This window comes from Dipodomys ordii, unplaced genomic scaffold, assembly GCF_000151885.1.
Source record: "Dipodomys ordii isolate 6190 unplaced genomic scaffold, Dord_2.0 Scaffold77, whole genome shotgun sequence".
Classification (NCBI taxonomy): Eukaryota; Metazoa; Chordata; class Mammalia; order Rodentia; family Heteromyidae; genus Dipodomys; species Dipodomys ordii.
In genome coordinates this window covers 3,521,719-3,548,893 of record NW_012267293.1, presented here as the reverse complement: position 1 = coordinate 3,548,893, position 27,175 = coordinate 3,521,719, and the positions used below count along the sequence as shown (strand labels likewise).

Here is a 27,175-nt window from a genome sequence, read left to right as displayed (position 1 = left end):
AGATGAGGGTGGGGCTTTAACCGGAAGTGACAGGCGGGGAGGGACCAACTGTAAGGGTGATGGGGGGAGGAATTAGGGTGACACCCATCCTTGCCATAGAAATCTCCCAAGAAAAAATTTCATGTCAATCATCTTATTAGGAAATCCTTGTCTTGGTAAGACACCTGTGTTTGAGAATGCTAGAGAAAGATGAGGGATAGCTACAGTAGGACATTTCAGTAGTTGTCTTATCTCAAAAGTCAATGCAAAAACAAACCCAAAGTTAAAAGAAAACAACATAATCTACCTAACATAACTGCAAAATAGAAAGTTAACAGTAAATGAACAGCAACAACCAGAGACCGTAGGATGACAGAAGTTAAAATAAGAGCAGCTATAAAAGTAAATGTAGCAAACTATAACATGAAAATACAGATTCTTCTATCAGATGGAAGCACCAGATGTAATGATTTGACCATTATAAGAGACATGTGCAAAACTGCAACAAGGGACTAAATGAGAGAATGAGCAAAATATACTGAAGAGCTAAGTAAAAATACAGTCCTCATGACACTTTTATGATAAACTAAGATTACAAGGTAAAATTACAGATAACATTGAACCATTAGCAGCTGAATGATGTAGCAGTAAATATTTCAAAGTACAGAAAATAATGTTGTAAAACATCTCGAAGTGAACACAGATTCTTGAGAAAATTAATATTAAGTAGCTATCCCATATACTTTGGCTGAACAAGGTAAACTGTGTACATTTACAAGGTATATAAAGTATCTCGGAGGTGTCTGTACGCATTTAGAGTTGGGGTTCATTTTTCTAAGCTCTAGCTACAAAAGAGTACGTGGATCCACGGAGTCTTTCCTGGCTGGGCTTCCTCTTCCCTCTTGGTGTCTGTCCTTGTCTGCAGGAGTGTGGTAAATGGGAGGCTCACCAGCAGAGGGTAGATGGGCCACCTGCTGGGGGAGTACAGGACCACTTGATTTACTCAGTGGCAAAGTAGCTGAGGGAGCTTCTCCCTGTCTTGATGGGCTCCCCACTTAAGCAGACGGTGGTCTTTTGAAGGTGAGCACTCTGATAAGGGTTTGGAAGCTAGGGAAAATGGTGTGTGCACCATAGCCCTTATCCTGAGCAGGTGGTTGGCATTGTCTGTCTGAGTCTGAGTCCATTCCTTCTACCCTGACACCTTCCTGCCGGAGGGGGGCCAAGCGGATCTCAAACCAGGGGCCACCCAGGCAAGTGTAGGAGTTCAGACCCACCATCTATGTTCTCAGCTCTGATGTGGTCCGGTCCCCTGGTGCGTTGGATGGTCCTGAGGCACCAGAGGTGAGGGCTGTGGGGAGAGCAAGGCAGATCTTTGCTCTACCAGAAGTAGTCCAGGGGAGATCTGGTATGAGGGGCCCATCAGGTTCAGCCCGCTTTTTGTCTCCCCCCTTTTTTTCCTTGATGGCCCCAGGACCACCCGTGTCATCCCCACCCAGGGATCCTGTATGACCCTCGCAGCCCTATCCCACTGCACATTTCCCATCCACTAGGGTACGTTGTGTGGCTCATGCTGGCTGACACTGGCGTCCACATCCTCAGCCTTGTCACTCCACTCTGGCGTGTATGTTTCTCAGCAAACTGACTTTGGACTTCTTGACTCCTTTCCAAGATCACATGGGTACCTAATACTAAAAAGAAATATATCAATATGCTCCCAAAGTAGAGTCTCTGTGCGTTAGAGTCAAATGATGAAGATCTAAAGGGCCACCATTTCACCCTCCACACTAAGATGCTGAAAGGCCTAATGAGGGGCAGGTGTCTGGGTGCCTGAGCCCCTTTCCCCACCTGTGATGCACAGCTGTTCCCTGTGGCGGGGCAATGCCGGTTATTTTCACATTGCATTTCTTCTCTCTCCACTTCCAGGTAGAAATTGAGAAGCTGGATTACCACCATTATCTGCCTCTGTTTTTTGATGGGCTTTGTGAAATGACATTTCCCTACGAGTTTTTTGCTCGGCAAGGAATCCACGACATGCTGGAACACGGGGGGAGCAAGATTCTACCTGTCATTCCACAGCTCATTATCCCGATAAAAAGTAAGTGAACAGGTGAAAAAAGCGTCACTCCGTGTGCGCCGTGCCGCGTTTTGACAACTTGCTAATTAAGCAATAAAACACAACAGACTGAGGCCATCCCCAGGCTTTGTGGGAATTTTTATAAATTGCCTTATGAAAGCAGACAACCCAAATCTCGGAGAAAGGTCCCATCCCATAAGTGAGCTACATTGCAGGAAGGCCGCGCTGATTTAAAACGTGCATGGTACGTGACCTTGTGTGTACACTGCCTCTGACTCCCGAGTGAGCTCTAAATGGCACCCCTAGCTTTAAATGACAGTAGAAATTGACTGGCTTTTAGGTAGTGGGAGGCACAATTGTCAGGAAAGACATGTGGACTGGAGAAAAGATGAATTTGTAAGGAAAGGGAATTGTTCATTTGCGATAGGTTGTTGTGGTGACAATCTCTAGAGTAAAGTGGCCCCTGACTTTCTCTGGCTGTGACCCGAGCATCCACTACCTCCCACACAACGTGCCAGGCACCAGGGCCTTAGCTGTGTCAAGAAGCCCCTTCGCCAGCCTTTCTGAGGTGCCCTGTGAGCCTCTGGGCTCCGGCCAAGCCTGGGTGACTGGCATCCATCTTACTGCCATGGTAAGGGCAGCCCTTGGAGGGCCTGGCCCCTCACTGTTTCACCTCAGTCCACAGGCCAGCCCAGTTCCTTCACCCACCTCCATGCTGCTGCTGCTGCTTGTCCCAGCGCCTCTAGTGTGTCCCGCAGCATGGGAGCTGTGCTTTTTGTGGTCACTGATGATTAAAAGCAGAGTCTATGTCTCTGAACTCTCTGGGCACAAAGTCCCCACCTTTTCTCCAGCCTGCCCGGCATTTCCACCTCCTGCTCTGGGCCTTCTTACTCCATGGTTTCTAAAGAATGCCCAAGCCTTGAATCTTCCTCTCCCAATCTGCCTCATCCAAACCCCAGGATTGGCAAGTGGCCACTCACCTCCCTAGGAATCCAGGATCGGGGGAGTTCCCCGCCACCCTGCCCCCCCATGGTCTCAGGTGTGTTTCTGTTCACCTGGTCTGACCAAAATGAGAAGACGTGAGTTCAGGATTGGGTCCTTTCCTGGGGTCTGGCTTGTTTCATCATGCCATCCTTTAACTGAGTCGAGGAGAACGTTATCAGGATTCTAATAATGGTTTGGATTAAGCAGCATTCAGCCTCTGTTCTCCCTACTGCTTTGGCGTCTTGGAAACTAGCTCTCCTACCTTGAAGACCTCCACACAGGAGTAACTTCCATGGTCTTTTTTTCCCACCGAGACAGGGAGCAGCACACCAAACCCAGAGCCACCTGATTGGAAAAATATGGGGCCCGAGAAGCATGCTCTCCTAACAGGAAGCATCTGACCAGCAGCTAGCCGCCTCAGGCACCAGCTGGGCCGAGCTGAGGGTGGCTTCAAAGAGGCCTCAAGAAGGAGATGGAGCACCCAAGCACATAAAGACTTTTTCAAATGTGCTTTCTCCTCTGGAGAAGCTAAACTCCAGTGGCAACAGTTACCTTTCTAAAAGATGAAGTGCACACTGCATTGATAAACAGAAAAGGGCCAGAATGTTCTCCCCAGGAACTGCCTGTCCTTTTCCTCTGTGCCCACCAGAATAGCAACAGCAGCCTGACCTTCTCTAAAATAAACACGTCGCGCTAGGCTTGTCTGCTTTCCACAAAACCCCCCACAGATCCCCAGTGAAGACACAGACGGAAAGAGAAAGGGGTTGCAAATATTTAGATTATAGTTTTTAGAATTAAAACATATTAAGTTAGCAAGTGACAAGCCAAGGCGAAATGACTTTGAATTTTCTTCAATCTGTATTTTGAAATCACATGAATGAGTTATGAGAAGAATGATGTGTTATAAGGAGAAAATTGACAGCACACACATGCTAGCAGTCGTGTGCTGATGAGAGAAAACATTATTAAGAACTCAGTAAACCTGATTTGTCAGGGCAAATTAACTACATATGAATCTGGTCATTTCCGGTTCCAGCACTCAGGACAGTTCATCTCGGTTGGATCTCCTTGCTTTGGCTGCCTGTTCTTTCCTGTACACTGATCCTGACACTAATCGGTGTCTCTCTTCTTAATCTGTCTATGTTACTAAAAGCCAAACTTCTCTAGGGAAGAAATGCTGGTTACTATGTAAGACCGTGTAGCTCCAGTATGCTCTGAGAAATGTTGTGTGCACAAACTAAATCTCACAGGTAGAGTTGAGCATGACCAACTGATTTAGAAGTAAGTTGATGTACATCTTTCAGCTGTGTGGACCAGATTTTCAAAAGATATTATCAGAATACTATTTACTTTATCCAGGGGCAAAAATTAACCTCCCCAGCACCAGCAGCAGTTCTAATTCATTTCTGCAAAAGCAGCATAAAGTAGATCAGCTCAAGGGGAGGAGAGAGCCAGGCCACCTGGAATTGATGCCAACGGACGGTAACAGAATAACCCTGGGGTGAAAAAAGGACATGTTTGGTAGCTCAAATGTTTCAAAAATGAAGAGCAAAAAATGCAACTGTCTATTCCCTGCTGCTCCATCATGCAAGACTCCAGGTCTACAGGGTGACAAGTGTACACCTATAGTCCCAGCTACTCCAGAGGCTGAGACAGATGGATCACGTGAGCTCATGAGTTTAAGACCGGCCTGGATGACACACTGAGACCCTGTGTGAAAAAGAAGAAAAGAGAGCGACCTCAGGATTTTTAATGGCCTAAATAGCACATGCTGCTTCTGCACCCTCCTCTGCCCTTCCACCTCCCGTGTACTACAGGAATGAACTTGGCTACTCGACGAGCCTGAATTCTGACAGCAACATTCTGGGGAAGAAGAGGAGAGGAAGGAGCTCTCTTTGCCATCTGACCCAGGATTTTAGATTTATATTTACTCTGTCTGGTCAGGAAAAAAAATGAGATCAATGTTGGGAAACAATGTCCAGCATCCATGTCAAGTGAATGTGGAAGATGACTCAAATCATGGCTGAGAGGACAGTGAAGAGCTAAGAGCCGCAACCTGTGACTTCTTCCTCACAAGCAAGAACAACACTGTGGCCCTGTAGAGCCGCTTGGAATAGTAATAATAACAACAACAATCACCCCACACAAGGAAGGAAGGATTTTACAATCACAGAAGAGACTATCTCAACAATATTTAGTAGAGAAACCAAGTCAAACATAAAAACTTGGAGGATTTTATTTGACATCCTGAGAACTCAGGAAGATGTGAAATCTGACACAGAAGCCCAGGTTCCTTAAAGGGAAAGTGGACTTATGCACATGAGCCAGTCTTGAATAGGATAGTGCAAGCTAAGAGGACCAGAGTAGCGCTGAGGTCTCCGCAGAGGAGAACAGAATCATTGGCATCAACTCAGAAGGGTAGGCGTAAGTATAGACTCTCTCCGAAGAGACAAGTAGAAAAGGAGAAGGTAAGAAAGGAGAAGAAATGGAGGAGCCAGGATCCAAATGGGGGCAGCAGCAATGAGTTCCAGGAGGTCAGGACAACAGGGACAGCCAGTAGCAGAGATGAAGGGAAGACCTCCCTGGACAGGAAGAAGGACGCTTGCTGTGCAGGCCCAGAAGTCCCACTGCAGTTGGAAGAAACCAAGTGCAAAGGGGCCATATCAACACACAGGTGCCCCCAAAACGAAAACCAATCAAACTAATATAAAGTCCTTCAAACATCTGCCCAGAGGAAAAAAAATGATGCAGGAGCACATTCCAGCCTGGGGCACTGTTGAGCTGTCGGCACTATTTCACTCCAGGCACTTGAGTCAGAATTGTGTGGTGTCAGTGCATAGCAGCTGCCTGCCCTTCACACAGCTTGGTGAGGATCTGCCCCAATGAAGACCTCGCAGCTTAGGAAGTGTGAGTGGAGGTCACACAGCCTGGATCTAAGTCTAAATAGTTGATGGAAGAGTTTCAAAACTGTGTTTGACTGAGGCTGTGGTTCAAGTAGTGGAGAGCTTGCCTAGCAAGTGTGAGGCCCTGAATTCAAGCCTCAGTAGCACTGAAAAAAGGGAAAGAAAGAAAGAAAGGAAAGGAGGGAGGGAGGGAGGGAAGGAGGGAAGGAGGGAGGGAGGGAGAGAGGGAGGGAGGGAGGAAGGAAGGAAGGAAGGGAAGGAAGGAAGGAAGGAAATGAGTGAAGGAGGGAGGGGAGGAAGGAAGTGGAAGGAAGGAAGAAAAGGAAGGAAGGAAGGAAGGAAGGAAGGAAGGAGGGAAGTTAGGAAGGAAAGAAGCTATGAAATATCAAAATAATTTTGTGATAATGAAGTCCAGAAAAGCTGGGTTCCAAACCTTCAAAGTGAATGGAGAAGATTAAAAATAGTTATAAAAATCTCTGTTAAATGGACAGAAATTACATAGACAGCAAGGAGCTAAGAACCCGAAGCACAAATTGAGATGAAGGATGTGAAGTCAACTGTATCAACTTATGAAAATTAACTTTCATATTGGTTCTTAAGCAGCAAAATACAAACCCAATTTAACCTCCTATTCATTAAACAAAATATTACTTAAGTATTTAAAAAAATAAAAGTTATATTGGGATAAATTGTTTAAAGGCAGGAGTAGTTATTTTGTTTTTAGTAAAGTAGAATTTAATGTAAAGAGATTTCAAGTAAATGAAGAGGATTTATACTGATAAAAATATTCACAAATAACTTAATCATCATGACCCTCTGTGTACTAAAAACCAAGGCATCACATTTAAAAAATAATCAGCTACGGACACTGATATTTTCTATCTCTGTAGGAAGAATAGACTTTCTCGTTTTTTGTCAATGCGCGCATGCGCACACACACACACACACAAAGTCTTCCTTTAAGAGGCTGAGTTTGGTGGTGCTTCGCTACATTGTACTGGTAACAATTCACCTCATTGTATGGTAACAATAGAAGCAAGCCTTGTCCTGCCTACACACACACATACACACACACACACACACACACACACACACACACCTACACCTTTTTAATATGAGCCACATGATGTTTTCCATTAAATCAAAAGGCTGCTATCATACCACTGTGATCACATAAATGTTATTCACTAGAAGTCTGTCTGCAAGAGCCACGCTTCTTATACAGCTTATTTCCCACGGCATCACTACTGTCTTTCATCTTACTTGCTTGCGTTTTATGTACTTCATAGCTTTTTTCCCAAATATTTGAAGATGTATTAAAAAAACCCGGTATTTTCCAGAAGTTCACAGCACCAGACAGCCAACCAAAGTGATTTCCCTTCCTGGAGATGGTGGGTCTTCCCGCCTAGACCGGCCTTTCCACGGCCCGACATGCCCTGGTGCTCCTGTGTAACAGACAACATCTTCCTAACCACCCATCTCATCTTCCTCATCCCTTTCACAGCGCATGTCTCACAGTAATTCCCTAAAATATGTGAAAAGTATGCCTTATTATCCTTACATTCTCCATCAAACTTGATCTTTCACTTGCCTACATTGAAAACTAATCTTATATATACCAGATCATATGTGTGTGTATGGACAATATGACTGAAGTATATGTATATGAGTTTATGTGGTTAAAACAAAACTCCTTGGACAATTAACTTGCACTTCAGCAAAAAAGAATACTAGGAAGTGGAGATGTGGTAGGTACTCGCAGGAATGGGTGGGTGAATGAAGATGGAGAAGGAGGCAGTTACAGTCAATGTACTTCATGTATGTGGGTGAAAATGGAACAAGGAAGCTTAAGGCTGGTTTGAGGAGAGGAAAGGGAGATGGTACTGAAGCAACAGGTATCAATATGTGTGGAGAGGGAGATGGTACTGAAGCAACTGGTATCAGTATGTGTGGAAATGTAATTGATATTTTTAAATGATGGGGAAAAAGAAAATATTTGAACTTCAGAAAAGAAATATAGGAAAGAACAGCGCAAGATAATCTGAAAAGAAAATCACTTTCAGTTAGAATGTAGAAGTTGTATCTCTGTTGTCTCCCATGTTATCTGTTATCTCTGTTATCTCTGATGTTTTGAAAATCTTGATGAAGCTTGAATTTGAGTCATTTACCTGTGGTCTGTCTCTCAATTTCTGAAAATGGTTTAGATCCTTATCATAGATGGTATGCAGTTTCTTGTTGGGATATCTTGATATGATTGGTTTTATCCCTTAATTTTTCTGGGAAATTTTAAGTAAGAGACACATGTCTTTTAGAACTAGATACTTTTCATCTATTATTTCTCTAAAGACTTCTGTCTGTTTTCTCTTCTCTTCTGTAATTTGTTTGTGATATACTGTACCTCAAGGGACAACTCTAAGTTATCTTTTTGTTCTTATTTTCTGTTTCTTGGTCCTATTGCCTGGACTTTATCTTCTAAAACTTTAATTGAGTATTTTAGTTTTATTATAACTTGTCTGTCTTCTGATGGTCCCTCTTAATTTGTATTTGTTTTTTTATGACTAGGATATGTTTATTCTCTTCTCTCTATGAATATTTATTATAGATTTCCAGTGCTTTTGTTTGTTTTTGAAAGATATTTTTTCTTTAATTTTGGCTTTCTCCCTTATATCCTTTTCTCGTTCATTTAAATTTTTTCTCTATTCTTTATTAATTAAATAAGATAACATACTGGTTAAGAGCACAGGAGCATAGGAACTGCTCAAGAGGCTGAGATGAGGAGGATCACAGTTCAAAGCCAGACTGGGCAGAAAAGTCCCTAAGAAAGTATTTCCATTTAACTAGCAAAAATGCCTGACTGAAGACATGGCTTAAGTGGTAGAGCACTCACCTTGATTAAGCAAGCTGAGCAAGGCCCTGAGTTCAAGCCCCAGAATGGAAAGAGAGACAGAGATGGAGACAGAGAGAGAAAGACAGACAGAGAAAGACATAGAGAAACAAACAGAGACAGAGATACAGAGAGACCACACACATAAAGTGGAATCAGATGCCCAGCTTGGAACCCTGGCTGCACCATGTATTTGCCATATGACCTTACACAGAGTTACTTTATTCTCTTGGACATCACAGCCTCATCTATAAAGAGTGGATAATATATATAATATATAATATACATTTATACTTTGTCATAGCCAGTCACAGGTTTTTGTATGGTCCATTTTTATTAAATCTTTCTCATTTTCTGTTTTATCTAATTATGATTTTTGATGCGATAGACTTCTCTGTTTTCTGTATATTGTTTGTTCTGCTCTTGAGATCCTTGGGTTGCATACGCACTGCTGGGGCCTCAGGGCAGTGCAGGGGTAGACCCCTGGCCCGGCTTGTGCAGGCCCAGGAGAGACAAACAGATAGACAGGCAGAGTACTACACCAAAAATTTACGTATTGTGAGATTTAGTTTTCATTGTTATTTAGTTTCTATGCATTGCTTTAAGAGAAAGAATATAGCCTGCCTGCGTAATGATGCTTTCTTGAAATACACAGGCTTCCTTGGGTTCTCAGAAACGCTCACTCAGTATCATCACCCTTCCATGGTGGATGAACAGAAGTGATGTTGTAGATGTGATAAGTGTAAGATGGTTTTATTGTGCCAAATTTGCTGCTATTGCTGATACGATTTGCAAATTACTTTTTCCTGATAGGCAGGTGAGTGACTGAAAAGATTATGTAGAAGTTCCCACTGGAACAAAAACCAAAACACCACCACTGCTTCAGTCTGAAAGCTTTCAGTGGGCTAACTGTTTTTTAGAACTCTCCATCAGTCTTCAACAACCTTGCAAAGCAGGGACCCTAGTTCCCACCCCTTCAGTGACACAATTGAGGGAAAGGAGGTTTAAGGACCATGTCCAGACTCTGGGGTCAGAATCTGAACCATGTCAGGGTGTAACCTGCTGCTTCTCCTCTTTCCCAAAGACCAGAAGTGCACTATCACACAGAGCACTTATGAAATTAACCAAGCCAGAGGACAGGCCTATAAAAATAAACTATATATATAACATATAAAGTAGAATAAAAAAAAGTCTGAGAACCATAAAAACAGATCAAAAGCAATTTCTGTTAGAAATCAACTATTAAAGCAATAACCAAAATATTTCTACCTATTAGAATAAATAGCCCTGAGCCAAATAAGAAACCTTAATTAAATTAGAAAGTTTATTAACTGCATAATAGCAAAAATATCACAAAAGAATTGTGCATTAAAAACAAAAAATCATAAGGGTATTACGGAGACTACATTAAAATATTGACTCTATGTGATATATTAAAAACATTCATTAGAGAAGTCAGGTATAGTGGCACATTCCTCTAATCCCAGCATTCAGCCTGGACTATAAAATCCTGTCTCAAAAAATATTATTGCTAGAAGGGCGCTGGTAGCTCATGCCTGTAACCCTAGCTACTCAGGAGGCTCAGACCTGAGGATCACGGTTCAAAGCCACCCCTGGCAAGAAAGTCTGTGAGACTCTTATCTCCAATTAACCACCAGGAAAACAGAAGTGGTGTGTGGCTCAAGTGGTAGAGTGCTTGCCTTGAACTGAAGAGCTGAGGGACAGTGCCTAGGCCCCACGACTGACTATATATAGAGAGAGAGAGAAAAAAAAATATATATATATATATATAATTGTTATTATTTTGAGAAAATATATACACATATATGTTCATATTTGTATATATATTTATATGTATACATATAGTACTAGATGTTTCAATAAGGAAAAAATATAACCAACAACATGTCCATATTTGTTAGTTATAGAACACCTCAAGAAAACCAAATGTATTAGGTTAAAAAAATCATAAAATAAAAAATATTTAATTGGAAGAACAACTAACTAAATGATTGATTCCTAAAATTACTAATAAAATTAATATGTATTTGACAAACTCAAAATAAAAGTGAGGAAAGGAAGAAATAACTGATTTGGGGAATGAAAGAAGGGTGGGAAATGTCACAAAGGGTCTCACATTGAAAATTTCTCAGAATATTAAGAATAATGTTAATTCTAAAATTTTTAAATTTTGATATAATTAACAAGTTACATTTGTTATATTTATCATAACTAACACCAGTACATTTCAAGTCTGCTCAAATACAAAAATAAATAGCAAATCAGATTCAATCAATAGTAAAAATCCCTCAAGAAAGATTGCTCAAATCCCACAAGGCTTTTCTGTTACATGTAAAAAAATTTCTATCTTGTACAATTTTTCTCAAAAAACAAATTTTTGAGCACAGTACCTCATGCTTCTAATCCCAGCTACTTGAGGCATATATATATATATATATAGAGAAAGAGAGAGAGAGAGAGAGAGAGAGAGAGAGAGAGATGATAATATATATTAAAACCCAGCCTCTCATGTTGATATCTAATTTTTAATTGGAGGCAAATTGTATTAGTCTGCTAAGGATGGAGAACTTTAGACAGCAGGTTAAAATGAATCTGCACAGTTGCAGGAAGAGTCCATAGAATTTGTTGGCAAGCAATGTCTCGGATGTAAAGAAACTAAATCCTGCCACCGTAGTATGGGAATGGAAAGCCACTCCCTGAGGTTGGCAGCTAAGTATAGGGCCATCATGCAAATGTGCTACAGAATCTATTCATGTATACTTCATGAATATTTCCTTGGGTTTTTTCCTAGTAGATAACTAATTGTTGTATAATTTTCCACTGTACAGATATTTTACATTTTATTAAAGCAAAATATTATTACTAGAACATTTAGGTAGCTTCTAATTACAAATAATGCTGTTTATTTCATATACCTCCATGCACTCTACATTCAACCTATGCACTCTATATTCAAGCCCCTCAAGACTTCTAGAATAAGTATTATAAGCATTATACAGATCTGTTTGGCTTTCGGGCATAGTCTTGCTAAGTTTGCCCTATAGAAAAATTGGAAGGATTTATAATATGCATCTGTGAAGGTACTTTTTTTCCCCAAACCTGTTCCTTTTATGAATGCTAAATTTTCAATGTTTTGCTACTCTATTTTATATATTTAAAAATATATTTTATAAAATATATAATTTATATATATTATAAAATATTTACAGTACATATTAATTACTAATGAGTCTGAACAATCTAGAACATTTGTTCATTGGCTTGTACACTATCTACTTCTATCTTTAGCCCATTTTTAATGAGAAGATTCATTCTTTTACTAGATGATGACAGCTATTTTTATATTAAGGATATTAATGTTTACAGAAAGTGTCAAAAATATGTTACTGAATTTCTTATTTGCTTTTCATTTTGTTTGGTATTCTGGTTTTAAAAGAGGAACTAGTGGAAATATTTCTGTGTTTTCTAACTCCCTAGTAGCAAACCATCTCTAATGGTAGAAAATGTTCTCACTTTGCAAAATGTCATAGAAATAATGGATTTTAGACCCAAGAAATCTGTACATGTAGTGTAAGCTATTTAAGATGAATAAATTTTATCACTTTGACATCAAATTATTTTTTTATTTATTCTTCAGCAATTTCTCTATCTGTAAGCTCTGTCTTGTTGATTATACCTGAAGGCAGCAAGCTACACAATAGAAACCCAGCTTTCTGAATAGAAAGGTTTCAGGAAGTCAGTGGAGTCCTCATGTTCAGAGCCTTTCCAAACCTTAAATCTTGAGTTCAAAGTCTTCACTTACTTCTTGACAATAGCTTTCAAGCCCATCAACACAAGAATAAACACCTTCTCTTCTTTCATCCTACAGAATCATATTCTCTTTATATCTGTTAACATACTTTTTAAAAGGAAAATAACTTTTTTCTCAAAAAAATCTTTCTTTAATTCCATTGGGACAATAAGAACAAAAGACTTCCAGCTTAATGTTATAGCTAAGTTCTGCAGGAATTCAGAAGAAAATATAGAAACAGATGTGGAGATACACAAAAAGGGAAGAAGGAAGGAAGGAAGGATGGATGAAAGAGTCACCTGGTGACTCACCCCTGTAATCCTTGCTACTCAGGAGGCTGAGATCTGAGAATTGCTGTTTGAAGCCAAGCCAAGCAGACAAACCCAAGAGTCTCTTATTTCCAGTAAACTAACTAGCAAAAGGCCAGAATTGTAGTTGTGGCTCAAGTGATAGAGCACCAGCCTTGAGAAAAAAAAACTATGTACAAACACAAGGTCCTGAGTTCAAGCCCCAGTAGTAACCCAGTGTGTGTTTGCCTATATGCATGCATAAATGTGCAAATGCGTGTACACACACACTCCTCCTGATGACATTTAGGAGTTTTCACACACTCAGATTTATCTCTTAGCCACTGTGGAAATATCACAGCTAGCACCTGGTCATTCAGGAGCTCATAGCATTCCGTTTCAGCTGCCAATAAGAGGAAAATTTAATTTTGGGTTATTGTCACCCCAATAATACTTCATTAGGATGTGTCATGACCATATTAATTAATTTAATATCTATCCATATTGAGAGAGCTCACCAACGCACCCCCATGATTAAATAGCTATATATATGGCTTAAGCCTAACAAAAAAATAATTGTTCATAAATGAATACCAGGGTTATTTCTTAATCACTATATTCTGTATATCAGAACTACAGTGTTAATTTAGATAGGCACAGTCTAGGCTGTTTTATCATCATATTTAGGATACTCACGCTAAAGGAAGAGCCTGATAAGCTGGTGTTCAAAGTCACTAAGCCTCCTCAGAGAACTCTCCCGAGCCCTGTGCTGACAGAAACCTTTCCCGATACACACCCTGCATGGGAAATGGGAGCCCTGCACGCCCAACCGCACTCTTGTTTAGACTGAAGGCCCGCGTCAGCATCTCCACCTGCTGTTTCCACCTCTCATCATCCGTCATTACAAAGTTCCTAAAACTCTTAGCTAGGTGCTGTCGTGAGTCCTTTTTTAAGAAGCGAGGAGGGAAAAAGCATTAGGCAGAAACCCCAGACCCCCACAATCTGATCCTGTGTGACTTCAATAAGATGAGAATGACAAGGAAAAAGTACTATGGTCTTCATCTCCTGATAAATACACCTTACTTATCCACACTCTTACCATGCAAAAGTCAGAATCTCTCATTCCTGCTTTGATCCCTGTGTGTGGACAGTGCCGGGTGATATATTGATGATGACAGTACTACTTAGGGTCTCTCTTTCCTATCGGTGCTGTGATTCCAAGTCTCTCAGTGGAGTCTCATCAATGCAGACTGTAACATACCCCTTGTTAGGAAAATAAATGACTCCCTTCTCTTAGGGGTCCCACTCCTAGCATACTGTCCCTTCTCTTAGAAACTCTCCACCTAACAGCATCTGTCCATCCGGCTTCGCCCCCGTGGGGCTCCCACAACCCACAGCAGGCTAGGCACTGCTGTGACAGTGGCTTCAATGCCCTGCTCTTCTTAGGGGTACATACGGTATTTCCTTAGTTACCATCTTCCATGCTATGCTATAAACCCCAAGAGGTGGTCCCTCATCTGTCTTGTTCATTCCCCTCCCTGGAGCAGCAATTCATTCTCCATAAATATTGGATGGAAGAGCATTATTAGTAAACTGAGATGTGTAAAGCGCTCAGTTAAGTCGTGCGAGGCCGTTTGGTAACCAGTGGATTCTGGAAAGGGAGAGCGGTGGGATGGAAAAGGAGCCCACACTGACTACCACACAGGGGGGGCCTTGCGCCTCTCGCCTCGACCCGTGCCCCATGCCCCACACTTCACCGTCTCCTTGCTGCGGCTTTTAGACTCTCATACAGCATTCTATCTTTAGTTGTTTTTCAGAAGACACAATACGGCCTGCAAAATGTTTAAACGCTGTAATAGGAGCGTCTGAGTTACCAAGTTCTGCAGTTATATTTAGGTGGGCTCCCTGGGTAAAACCTCAGGGCCTCTACTTACATGTGTGTTTCCTTTCAAATGGAATGAGAAGCTGGTCTTAACTGGGCCAGAAGTCGTAGTGGCTGCTCTGAGGGGTTTCATACCCAGATCCCAGCTTCACTGCTGGAGGGGGTAGAGTTGACTGCACTTAATTTTTTTTCCTTTTTAGTTTTTCATTTATTTATTTTTTATTGTCAAGGTGATATACAGAGGGGTTACAGTTACATAAGTAAGGTAATAAGTAGATTTCTTGTCAAATTTGTTACCCCTTCCCTCATTTTTTGTGCTTTCCCTCCCCCCATTCCTCCCCATCCCCAATTTGTACAGATCATTTCCAAAATATTGTTTTGTGTTTATCGCTGTTGCCCTGCTTCTTTGTCTCACCATTCTGTTGCTTCCCTTCCCTTCCCTAATTCAAATAAACATATACCACACAGTACCAGGGTACCAAAATCAAATACAGAGACAACAAGGATATACCACAGGGGGAAGAACACACAAAAGAAACAAAAGTATGTTCATACAAGATGACACTAAGCCAAATGAACTCCAAGACATGGACACAAGAGGTTTTTCTTTGTGGCTGTTTTTAATGCATTTAATTTTCTAAGCTTTCGTGTGATTGCACAGGAAATACCTGTGAAACTACTAAGTGATTATTTATACTCTTAGACTTTGAGCTAAGGATTTACTTCTATTTTAGCTTACCCTAATTGTGTGCTCTATGTCTGGCTAGTTGTCCTTTACTCTGTAGGAAATGGAGAGGTCAGACTCCGAGCTCTGGGAATGGTGGTGAGATGCTTGCCTAGCTCTGGCAGCAGGAAGCCAGGCTGAGGGCAGGGGGATATCAGGAAGAAGAGATGCGTGCTAGCCTAGCCACACACACGTGCTCCGGTCTTAAGAGTCTCAAGGGCTAGGACAAAGAGGAGTGATCATGAGGACAGAGGCCCAGACTAGAGGAAAAGAGGGGAGGATGAGAAGCTGGGACTAGGAGAATGGAGGTGAAGATGGAGAGCCAGACCAGGAGAGAATGGAGGCCTAGACCAGAGATAAAAGTGGATGATGGAGGACCTGAGGAGGAGGAGGAGGGACAAGAGGAGGAGGAGACAGAAGAGGAGGAAGAGGAGGAGGAAGAGAAAGAGGAGGAGGAGGAGAAGAAGGAGGAGGAGGAATGCCCATAATGAAAAGAAAAACAGATGATTTTGCAACTTGGGGAATGAGAAATGACTGACTGGCTTTAAACAACTTGGGAACCAGCTAGGTTGTATCATTAATAAATTCAAGAAATATAAAATAAAGGGAAAGCTCACTGAGGGAAATATATCTTTAGTCTACACTGAATTTGAAGCTGAGAGGAAAGACCAGAACTTTCACGAATATGAGCTGAAACTGCGATGCCAAAAGTTTCTTCCAGTTGTGTTCACCAAAGCATGATTTCTTATGATAGTCTGGTTGCCATTTTTCCTCCGTAAGTGACACATGATTTAAGAGCATGTCGCTCTTTTTCACTAAGAAGTGGAATGGGTGCCAGGAAAGTTCACAAGCCAGAGTCAGATGCTAATTCCTCACCCCCTGCATTCCCACTGAAGCACGCCTGCAGAGGAGAGCCTCCCAGGTTACCTGGCAATTCGTGCCTTGTTCTTTCTTTGAAGAACAGCTCGCTGCTTGGCACTCAGAGCTGCTCTTTAAAATTGTATTTCCCTCATAGTTATTGTTAATTCTTTCTAACTGAATACTTAAAAGATTTGGTTTTCCTCTCACCTTTTTAAGAATTGAGATACAGTCTATGATCTGTTTACCGTCTACCAAGAATATTCATTGTATTGTGAACCAGCCTGAAGATTCTTCACACAGCCATCTTGCCCAGCCTGCCTTTCCAAAATTACATTTTGTTCTCTGATAATGGCTTTAAGAAGAGCTTGGATTGATCTCTGGCCATAAAGGAAATGCAAATCAAAATAAATCTGAGATTCCATCTCACCCCAGTTAGATTAGCCACCGCATTGGGAATTCAACACATGCTGGCGGGAATGTGGAGAAAAAGGAAGCCTACTGTACTGTTGGTGCGAATGTAAACTATTACAACTGCTCTGGACAGCAGTCTAGAGGTTACTTAAGAAACTAAACATAGATCTGCCCTATGACCCAGCCCTACCACTCCTACACATCTACTCTGAACATGATATGGATATGATAAACACATCTGCACACCCATGTTCATTGCTGTATTGTTCACAATAGCCAAGTTATGGAAACAGACCAGATGCCCTACAATAGATGAATGGATCCAAAAATGTGGAATCTATACACAATGGAATTTTACACCGCCATTAGAAAGAATAAAATAATGTCATTGGCAGGGAAATGGATGGAACTAGAACAAATCATGTTACATGAGGTAAGCCAAGCTCAGAGAGATACACAGCACATGTTCTAGCTGATAGGTGGAAATTAGGTTGATCTAAAACACACTGGGATATGACAAATTATACAGGATTCTAGATACTCACATACAGTGAGACCAAAAGAGAATACTATTATGAGAGAAATACAAAGGCGCAATACATATATTGAATGAATAATATACATATTGAAAGATACTAATATACATATTGAATAACATACTTATTAAAAGAAATTCTAATATATCAAAACAAGAGAGACCTGTCCTTTTTTTAAAGTTTTCATTTTTTGATGACGTTGTCTTCTTTACCTTATGTAGGGGGTATTCAAGTGTGTCTTCAGAAGGGTTGTGGGAGGAGGGTACAGAGCTTGAAGAGAAAAGGGTGAAAAAGTACAGCAGTGGAGCTCACTGGACACTGATGGAAGTGAACTACGCAACTCGTGGGTGGAGATGTGAGGGAGGGACTGGGAGAGGGGGGGGAACAGAAGACACCGTACGAAAGGAAATGTGCTCATTACCTGATTCATGTATTTGTAATCCCTCTGTAACTTCTATAATAACAATAAAGTAAATGAGTAATTTAAAGAAAGAATAGCATGGACTTTCAGCAGAAAGAGGTGATTGCCTAAAAAATGTGTCTACTGCCAACGGCCTCTGCATCCTCGAAACCCAGGTACACCAGTGGTTCTTAACCTTCCGTTCCCACTCACACCGTCAGCCCCTTCTCTGGAGGGAAGACAAGCTGAAGTTTGGTGAGGAACGACTTCAAGCTGGGCAGTCATGAGTACTGGCATAGCGTGCCGCTGATGGTTCTGGGGCTGAAAGGTATGGCCCAGGGCCGCAGCCACAGAGCATCCGTGCAACCACTCTCGCTTAGTGCTTTCTGCTTGTTTGTTTTCCCACCATCCAGATGCCTTGAACCTCCGAAATCGACAGGTCATCTGCGTCACGCTCAAAGTCCTACAGCACCTGATCGTGTCGGCTGAGATGGTGGGCGAGGCGTTGGTGCCCTACTACCGACAAATCCTCCCCATCCTGAACATCTTTAAGAACATGAATGGTGAGTCATCCCAGGGCTGCATGCCTTTTAGGTTCTAAAATGAGGGAGTGGTTTGAGTTAGCGTTCATGAACAACACAGTCAGGACTTACCATTGCATGCAAACCCAGTCCACCTGAAGATCTGAACCAGCCTTCTCCCGTGGCTCCCAGGTTAACACCATAACCACGAACCTTGTGCATTGCTCCTCACACGCTCAGCCTCCAAACCACTGCAGAGCACCGAAGCACTTCTGCAGGCTTCCAGTAACTAAACTGCAGAGGTGTTTTCTGTCAGTGGTCTTTGGATATAGGTTTTGAGTTTGTCCCTTTTCTTCATAGTAATGCTACCTTTCAGAAATGTGGGTTGACTTTTTAAAAAACTAATTTAATAAGGCACTAGGCACTATTGAAATCTTGTAGATGGAGGTGATCATTTTAATACCTGCTCTCCCATTTCTGACAAAAGAAATAATTCTTTTAATTTGATAGTTACAAATTATTGAATAGTTGGTCATTAATAATTTGTAGTTACTTATGGTTGGTAAGTACTGAGTAAAATATATACGCTGGTACATTTATCTTTGGGAAATGTTACTCTATAAGCTTTGGAAAACAAGACCAGCTCAGATGGGTCTGTTTGCCCTCGTAACTTGCAGCCACGGGCATGTTCTGTTTGTTGCCATGATGTTTTCCTCTAAACTGTCTGAATATAGTTTCATTCATGGTTGCTAACTTCCAAGTTCCATATATCTCACGTCCCTGGGTTAAGTCAACAGTTGAAGCTCATTTCTGACAGGCTTGTAAGCAAGTTGGTAATTTAGTGGAACACTATGTGGGCTTTTTGCAGCATGATCTGCTTGTTGTACATATGAGAGGAAAGAATCAAACACAAAGCAGAGAATGTGGCACGGTCCCTGCACAGACAAACCTGTTGTTTACAATCACTATTATGACTAAATTGCTATTAAGTCTGCTTCAGATGTAATGCTAGCAATTGTGTTGTGGAATTCTCAGAAGCTCTTTCACTGTGGTACCTAATTATATGCTTACTATCATACGTACTCAGTAGAAAGGACTCCAAGTAGAGGCGTGAAGGTTAGGAAGGCTTGCAAGGACTTGACTATGGAAGAACTACTCTTCACGGGGTCACTGAAGCAAATGGCAGAGATACTCTTAGGAAACTAAAAATTGATTTTCAGTCATTTGAGTCTTTCTTTTTTCATTTGAGTCTGTAATTGTCAAAACTTAATACTTTATAGATAGCATTTGTGTTCTATATGAAATATTTATATAAATATTCTGTATTTATACTTCATATTTTACCAGATAGCAGGATTGAACATCTGTGCAACTATACATGTATAGAGTTACGGTTCATAAAAGGAACCCTGAGTACATTGACTATGTTTAAATCAATGTGTCCTTGTTGAGTGTTGATCACTGAGAAATTTGGGGTTGATGTTGCAATCTTTCACTGATCCCAAACACAGCTAATTCTTTAGGAACTGTTCTTAACACATTCATCAGGAATTTTATGTTTGAACTATTTTTTCTGACACATGAGGGGAAATATTAACTCCAGCCTCCTTTTTCCTTATCTCAGACACCTGTCACTAAAACGCCATGGTACAGTGTGCTGTATTTTCAGAGGGTCCTATTACAAACCTGTAACACTCTGGCTTTGAGAACTCAAATAATTTCTCCAAGTTACTGAGTTGTCCTAAGTCCAATTCTGCCAGAAGAAGTTCATCATAGGATTTCCAGGTCAAGAAGTACTTTTACCAGGAAAATAACTTAGTCCTAATAGTAGCTTAATAAATCCTGTTTCATGATTCTAGAAGCTATACTCACAGAACCATAATTATTTTATTTAAGCAAACATCCTCAGTAACATATATAATTATTTATAAATTAAAACCACATTAGAAATATGCAGTTGTAAAACTCAACCTAAACGTCAATATTCTTGGTAACAATTTCAGGTCTCTATTTCATTTCCTCTTTCCCCCTGTCTTTTATGTAAATCAATATCTTGTGAAACTCAGATTCAAATATATTTCTTTCAAGTTCCCACCACAAAATCCTTTTGGGAATGAGACCAGATAGAAATGACAAAAAGAAAAAAAGAGAAGATATTCTTTCAAATCTAATGACCCTGCCCTTCATTCTGTCCCCTTAACATGCAAGATTTGGATTACCTCTGGTGTCTGATCTTTTTTACAATGACTGTCCTATTTTAATGTTAAATGAACTTTCTCTGAAATGACCCATAGGGGTCCAGCAGTCAGGGAACTGGACAAATCTTTCAGCAATCGCCTACGATGAGGAGTACCAGGCCCTCAGTCTTTTCAGTGGCCCAGCCTGACAAAAGCAACACATCATGGTTCTTAGAGCATGGGTGATGCCACATCTACACTGACATTTACATATGACATGTACAACAGGTGCTCCTCCCAGGAGGGTCTTCTGGTGTGTAAGAAAATTAGTGCTTTTGTGGTTTATGGAGAAATAACATTGTCCACTGGGTTTAGTTGTTCTCTAATTAAAACATCTTCGGATAAATACAAGATATAGACTGTCTTATAGCATAAAGAGGAACATTTTAGAGCCAGAAGAGATGTCATGTGACCTCACACAAAATGTAAGGTGTTCTTTGGTCTTAAATTTCATCTACACCAAATGTATGTGTTAAGATTCTTTGCTGTTATGACAGATTCCCTGACATAAACGACTAAAGCTGACAGGATTTATTTTGGCCCATGGTTTCAGTCCACAATCCTTTGCTGTCCAGGATTCAGTCCAGAGTGCTCCGTTGATTCTGGGTCCCTGCTGAGGCAGAATTTCCTTCCTGGCAGAAGAGGAAGGTGAGGGATACTGGAACCCAGGACAAGATGCTGCCTCCAAATACACAGCGAACATGACCCCACCTCAGACAATTTCCAGAGTGCCTCTAATAGTGCCATTACCCTGGAACCAACTCTTCCACACATAAGACTTCTTGTGGGAGTGACACAATACCCAAATTATAATGTCACGCAATGACAACTTTTCACAAAGGTTGGGATTATATATGGAGCCTGACCTTTACTCTGAGTTAAATAAAATAGCCATCATTATTATTGCACATTTAAGATGTACATATTCAGTGTTAAATAGTTATGTGATCTTATATAAAATACAGTAATATTATATAAGCGATCACACAGTGACATGGCTAGGCAGTTGTAGGTACTGTGTGGAAACTTGACACTGCGTTGGGTACTCGTCATCACTGTGGGCCTTCTGTGCCCAGGGAAGGAGGCTCAGCCTCCTGGTCTCACCAGCTGTCCATCAATCCCTTAGCTTAGAAGGCTCCGTCTGCCTCTAATGGCCAAATGCCAGGTGAGCTCTCAAATAAGGACTCATTCAAGGATAAATGTTTTTCAAGTCTCTTTCCTGGCAGAGTGTTTAAGTGCAAATGTGTAACAAGTGTTTGGGTAAATGCCACATTTTTTCTGTGGTTTTATTTTTTCGAAAGATAGGCCTTCCTGAGACAGATGAAGAAACCAGGCTCAGAGTGCATTCTGACCAACCCAACTGTTCTCTCCGTTTGAGCTTATTCTCTGCATTGAAACAATGAATTTTAGATGTCTAAAGCATGCTGCTTCTCCAAGTGATTATTCTGGGGGTGAGAGAGAGAGAGCAGTTTCTATAAAATATTCCCAGAATATATTTGTTGTAGAGCCAATAGCCATTTCATCCCTCCTATGTTCTTTCACAAATGTTATTAAAGGTTACAGAAAATTAAGACAATGGGAATGTTCCATTTATAGCTTTCAGAGATGAAACCACAAAATTAATGATGTGATGTATTACATTGAGAAGCATGAGCCCATAAACGACATTAAAACATTTACAGCCAACATACAGGCTCTGCCGGCAGATCAGAGCTGTGCAGAAAACTCATTTCCTTAATTTGGACCCTGTGTTTCTAACTGCGCAGTAGTCATGAAATGTCCCCTGCCCAAAAAAATTTATGTCCAGGCATCAGAACCCAGATAGATAATAGCTTACATTTCTCCCATGGTGTGTGAAAAAATAAGTAAATGAAAGTATTAAATATCCTCTCCCCATGCTTGTAGAAACCAAAGACTTAAGATAGTCTAATATAAATCTGGGATATGTAGCCCTAGGGATTAGTTTAAAAAAATCATGAAAAAGCCTTGGGTTTGGTTTTGTTGTTGTTGGTTTTTCAGCACTGGGGTTTGACCTCACGGTCTCATGCTTAGTACCACTTGAGCCACATCCCTAGTCTTTGTTTGTTTTAGTTATTTTTGTCAGAGGTCTTGAATTTTGCCCTAGGTAGGCCTCAGACCTGCATCCTCCAACCGTAGATCTCCTGAGGAGCTGGGATTACTGGTATGAGCCACCACATCCAGCTTCAAGGGACTTAAAACATTCAATTCAATTCAATTCAAATTCAGAAACATCAATGCATGTAATTTAAAGAATAGAGTACGTTTGCTCAATTTTAAGATATTTGTGTACTGTGTGTCTGACCTGAAATGGAAGTGGCCCCTATGAAATAGAAACAATGATTTTATACTGACTTTTTAAAACAATGTCTCCTAAGAGCTTAATCGTTCTCAGGCAATCCTATTCAAGCCTTCTTAGGCACTTCTGTGAGCCCTGATCAAAAAGTTCAGTTTTTCGATATTAAAATCAGCTCAAATTGATTACTTCTCATAGAAATGTAAGCTTGATTTGGAATTAAAGTTTATTTCCTATGAGATTCTGAACAATTTGAGTCTCATGATGTACATTTTGAAAATTTGCTTCAAAGTTGCTTGGAAATCATTTGATTTATTAGATTTGAAAGCATTAAATTATCTTAATTCATTAAAGAAATCATTAGAACTACTACCTCCAAATTTTGGAAAGTTAGATTTGGCTTGTCAGAGATATTTCTAGTCTCTTTAAGCACTTCTTCCACGAGGACTAATATAGCTAGCCTAAATAAAATCCCAGTATCACAACCTAGCTCCAGAATATGTTTAGAGGCATTTTAATCTGAACATCTCTATAATTTATACTTAATTAAGCATTATGACGCCTCCTTGTCCCCATGAGATAGTGAATCTGCCGGTCGGTCAGTGCGTGCTCTGTAGGGTCCACATGCTAGCCTGGCCTGTGTGACTGGACCCATTCCTTTAGTCTTGGCCCTTATAGCTTGGCTGCTTTGAGAGGTAGCCCATCATTTCCAGAGAGAAACGGGTGTGCTGCCTCAATTGAAATCTATCTGAAGAACATTGGGAGGAATCAGGGACATTGATCTTAAAGAAGTGAAACTTGAAGAGGAAAAGAAGCTCTCTGAAATTTCTTTTTTTTCCATTTCCTGGAGTTTGTTTTGATAAATATTGTTTTGCATGATCAGATGCGTGTAGGCCTCGTGCCTTTGTGCTCCTCTCCTGACAACTCTAATTCCTCAAGGCTCTGCATGAGGACACAGGATTAGTGTATTGTATGCTATAAGGAGGACACTTGGCAGGCATGTCCACTTGGAGTTGGGATGAATCACGGAGCACAAATGAAGTTGCTTTGCAAGTGAGCATGTGTTTGGTACACCTTACTTTGTATTGTCTGCCTTTATTTATTGGCTTTGGAAAGAATATGTAAATCTGTGGTTTATGTGTTCCTACCAAGGATCCATTTAGTGAGATGGTTAGATCCAAAATAAATGTCAAGAATTATGTGTACCTGTACTACATGCCTGTAATCAGAAATATAATGCAAAATTTATTTTCTAAATGCTAATAATTCCTTCTTGCATTAATTAGTTTGACAAAGAGTCACTGTTCAATCTCCTATCCCAGATAGTGTCAGCTCTTCCCTTGGACCCATCCATTCATTTCAGAGGAGGGCTGATAGATTTAAACATGAAGTTAGGTCAAGAGGCTGACTAAAAACTCTCTGCCACTATGACCCTTTAAAATCCCAGCCCTTTCCCAACAGACACGTGGCTTTCAGCTTGTAAGTGGCTCTGGTACCTGCAGTCTCTCTGTGTACATCTTTGCATACCAGTTCCCGTGTTTCTCCAGCTTTTATCTGCAGTGGCTGTGTCACCCTGGTCATTGCATGCTCTTGAAAGCCTTGCTCATGCAGGCATGTCCCGCCGCTCACCGCTCAAAAGCAGCGTTCAAGAGATGAGAGTCAGTGGGAAGGGACCAGCGTCTCGGGAAGACAGAAGGGCTCATTTCCTTCAAGCTCCATCTTGGGAAACTGAGGCACAAAGAGTTTCTGTAGAGAGTGTGGGAGGTGCAGTAAAGACGGAAGACAGGAAGGGTCTTCATCATTTCCACTGACTGGAGTGCCGCCATGGGCCTAGAGCTCCCGGGTCCGTCCCTATGCTTTCTCTACACACGCACATGATTCTTCTGCAAGTCAGATCTCAGTGCTGTTTCCATGCTTCATGTTGGTTGATGTACAGAACTCAAAGCTAAGGAGAGGTTGTAGGTGCTGATACTGTCTGAAGGTCTCCAGATGATGTGGGTTCTGGAGATCCAAAGAAAGATAACCTGGCAGTTCATCATCATCATTTAGTCAGGGATCCTCTAGACAGTAGAATTCAGGACAGCCAAAGAGGTGGCATAATCTCCTGGAAAGGCATAAGGATGGGAAGTAACTTTTTGGAAGGGCAAAGGGAGGAGACACCATCATTAGAGCAGAACAACTCACAAAGCCATAGCCATGCTTCTGAGATCTAGCTGCCCGGAACATCAAACCACAGGTGAAGCATGACCCAACAGGACTCCTGCCCAGTAGCAAGCCCAGTTCACATGAGAAGACATGCCCGGGAGAGTCTTTCTTGTTCCTGTCTGAAGCTGCGGTGTAAAGGTGACTGCTGTGTGACAGCAGATGTGTGGTACAGAGGAGCCCTGGGCTGCTGGGAATGGGATGGGCCGCCCACCACCGGCGATGCCGAGTTCTCCTTTCTCTGCCTGTCTCCCGTGCACAGTGTGCACATAGGACAGCTGAGTGTTTGCTCAACGTGTTTGCAAAGCCTCTCCCTCCACCCCCTTCTGCAATCACCCACAAGATCTAGTGGCAAAATGACTGGATTCCAGATAGTTTCCCTCTTGCTAGCTGGAAATGCACATTTCTGAGCTAAGGCTTTTAAGATATGCCTGAAGAAGCCCATACAATATGCCTTAATGTATTTAAAAACTCAAATGGGCCCCAAGTGAACAGGCATGCAGATATTTACCCAGGAGAAAACAGTGCTCTTTTCTATTTAGGCAACAGAAAGTTTTACTTAATCTGGGAAAGAAAGCAAATAGGTCTTTCTAAAGCTTGAATTGAACAAGGCCTCTTCATTCCATCAAATCTTAAGTCATACTTTTCAAACCACCTAAAATATCACCTATTGTACGCTTTCTGATAATTAAAGTCTCCTTTTCATTTTCCTTGATATGCAAATCTTGTGCCAACAAATGACATTTTAAAAGTCTCTTTGTGGACTGGACAGAGAATATAAGAATGTCACCAAGTATAATTGTTATGTTGAATAGTCACTATTCATGAAATAATTAAGGCAAGTTTAAAGTAAGCTGCATTCAGAGGGGAGCCTTTCCCAACCACCCTGGAACTGAACAGGGTCCCGGATTGTTCTGCTCACTCCAAGTTCTGCCAGCACTTTGGATCTCACGGTCCTGGGATCTTGAATTGCCCTTGGGTATTCTCCCTGGGCTCCTGCATGAAGCTTGCCTTGGAACAGGGGTGGGCAGCCTTCACCTCTATTTCTTGGTCTTTCTAAAATTTTAAATCAGTGTATATCAATAGTTCAAGTGAACATCAATGTGATAATCCAACAGACGCGTGCACCTACACGTTATATTCTCTCAATCCTCCACTTTTCAAACACTGGTCAGTGAGCTTCAATGTGTTATCTTTAGCTAGCTAGCTAGCTAGATAGATAGATAGACAGGCAGATTTACAGATGGTGGATATGTTGATAAATGGTAGATGACAGATGGATAGAGATGTAGATGATAGATAAATGATAGATGATAGATTAGATGGATGGACAGATAGATGGATAGAATAGATAAATGGATAGTTAGATAGATGCAAGGTAGGATTTGGAGCCTCTTCACCTCTTATTATCCTTACTTGTCCCCTCTATTCTCCCCATGATCCTCCATGATTCAAGTACCATTACCATTAACTACATCATCATCATCATCATCATCATCTTCGTCATCGTCATCATCATTATCTTCATCATTATTTTAGATCTATGTGAGAATGGGAGAATACCCAAATGAGAGAAGAGTTGATATTAGGCTTTTTGAGTTTGACTTAACATGACAATCATCAGTTCCATCTATTTCTCTGCAAATGACACAGTTTCTTTTTTCTTATGGCTGAAGTGTACTCCATGGGATGTCTACGCGTGTGTGTGTGAATCCTGTTTTCTTTATCCATCAGTGTTTGTTGGATGCCATGCCTGCTTTCACAGCCTGGCGTTGTGTGGTACCCCACCCCATGCTAATGGCAATGTCCCAGGGCAGAGTCGGAGGAGATGGCCCAGGAGTCTGCAGTGATGGCTGTGGGCATGTGCTGCTCACTCTCTCACTCGGGGTCCCACTGGCTAGGTCAACCCCACCCCACCCCCGCAGCTGCTGCTGCAGCACCACGGACGCTGACACATGCACTCTCTTGCCCTCCACATTAGCTGGACCCGGTGTCTGCACTTGCCTTAGCTCCTCAGATTTTCGGGGATCCCTCTACCCCTCTACAAATGTTGGAACACAGAGTTAAAAGTTAAAGTTGCCCATTTACCAGTGCTACCTCCTACGTAACTACAAACCCCTGGCAGGACAGCTAGGACGCCTCCCCCCCCCCCCCCCCCCCCCCCC

The 27,175-nt window shown here is 41.4% G+C and overlaps 1 protein-coding gene across 1 annotated transcript in view; it reads left to right on the top strand.

The window, feature by feature from the left end:
• Window positions 1–27,175, top strand: part of Pacrg (PARK2 co-regulated) — a 384,427-nt gene that overhangs the window by 203,849 nt on the left and 153,403 nt on the right. Inside the window, exons 3-4 of the mRNA XM_013024542.1 lie at window positions 1,903–2,074; window positions 18,150–18,299. Coding sequence (XP_012879996.1) covers window positions 1,903–2,074; window positions 18,150–18,299 — 322 coding nt within the window. The remainder of the gene's footprint in view (window positions 1–1,902; window positions 2,075–18,149; window positions 18,300–27,175) is intronic.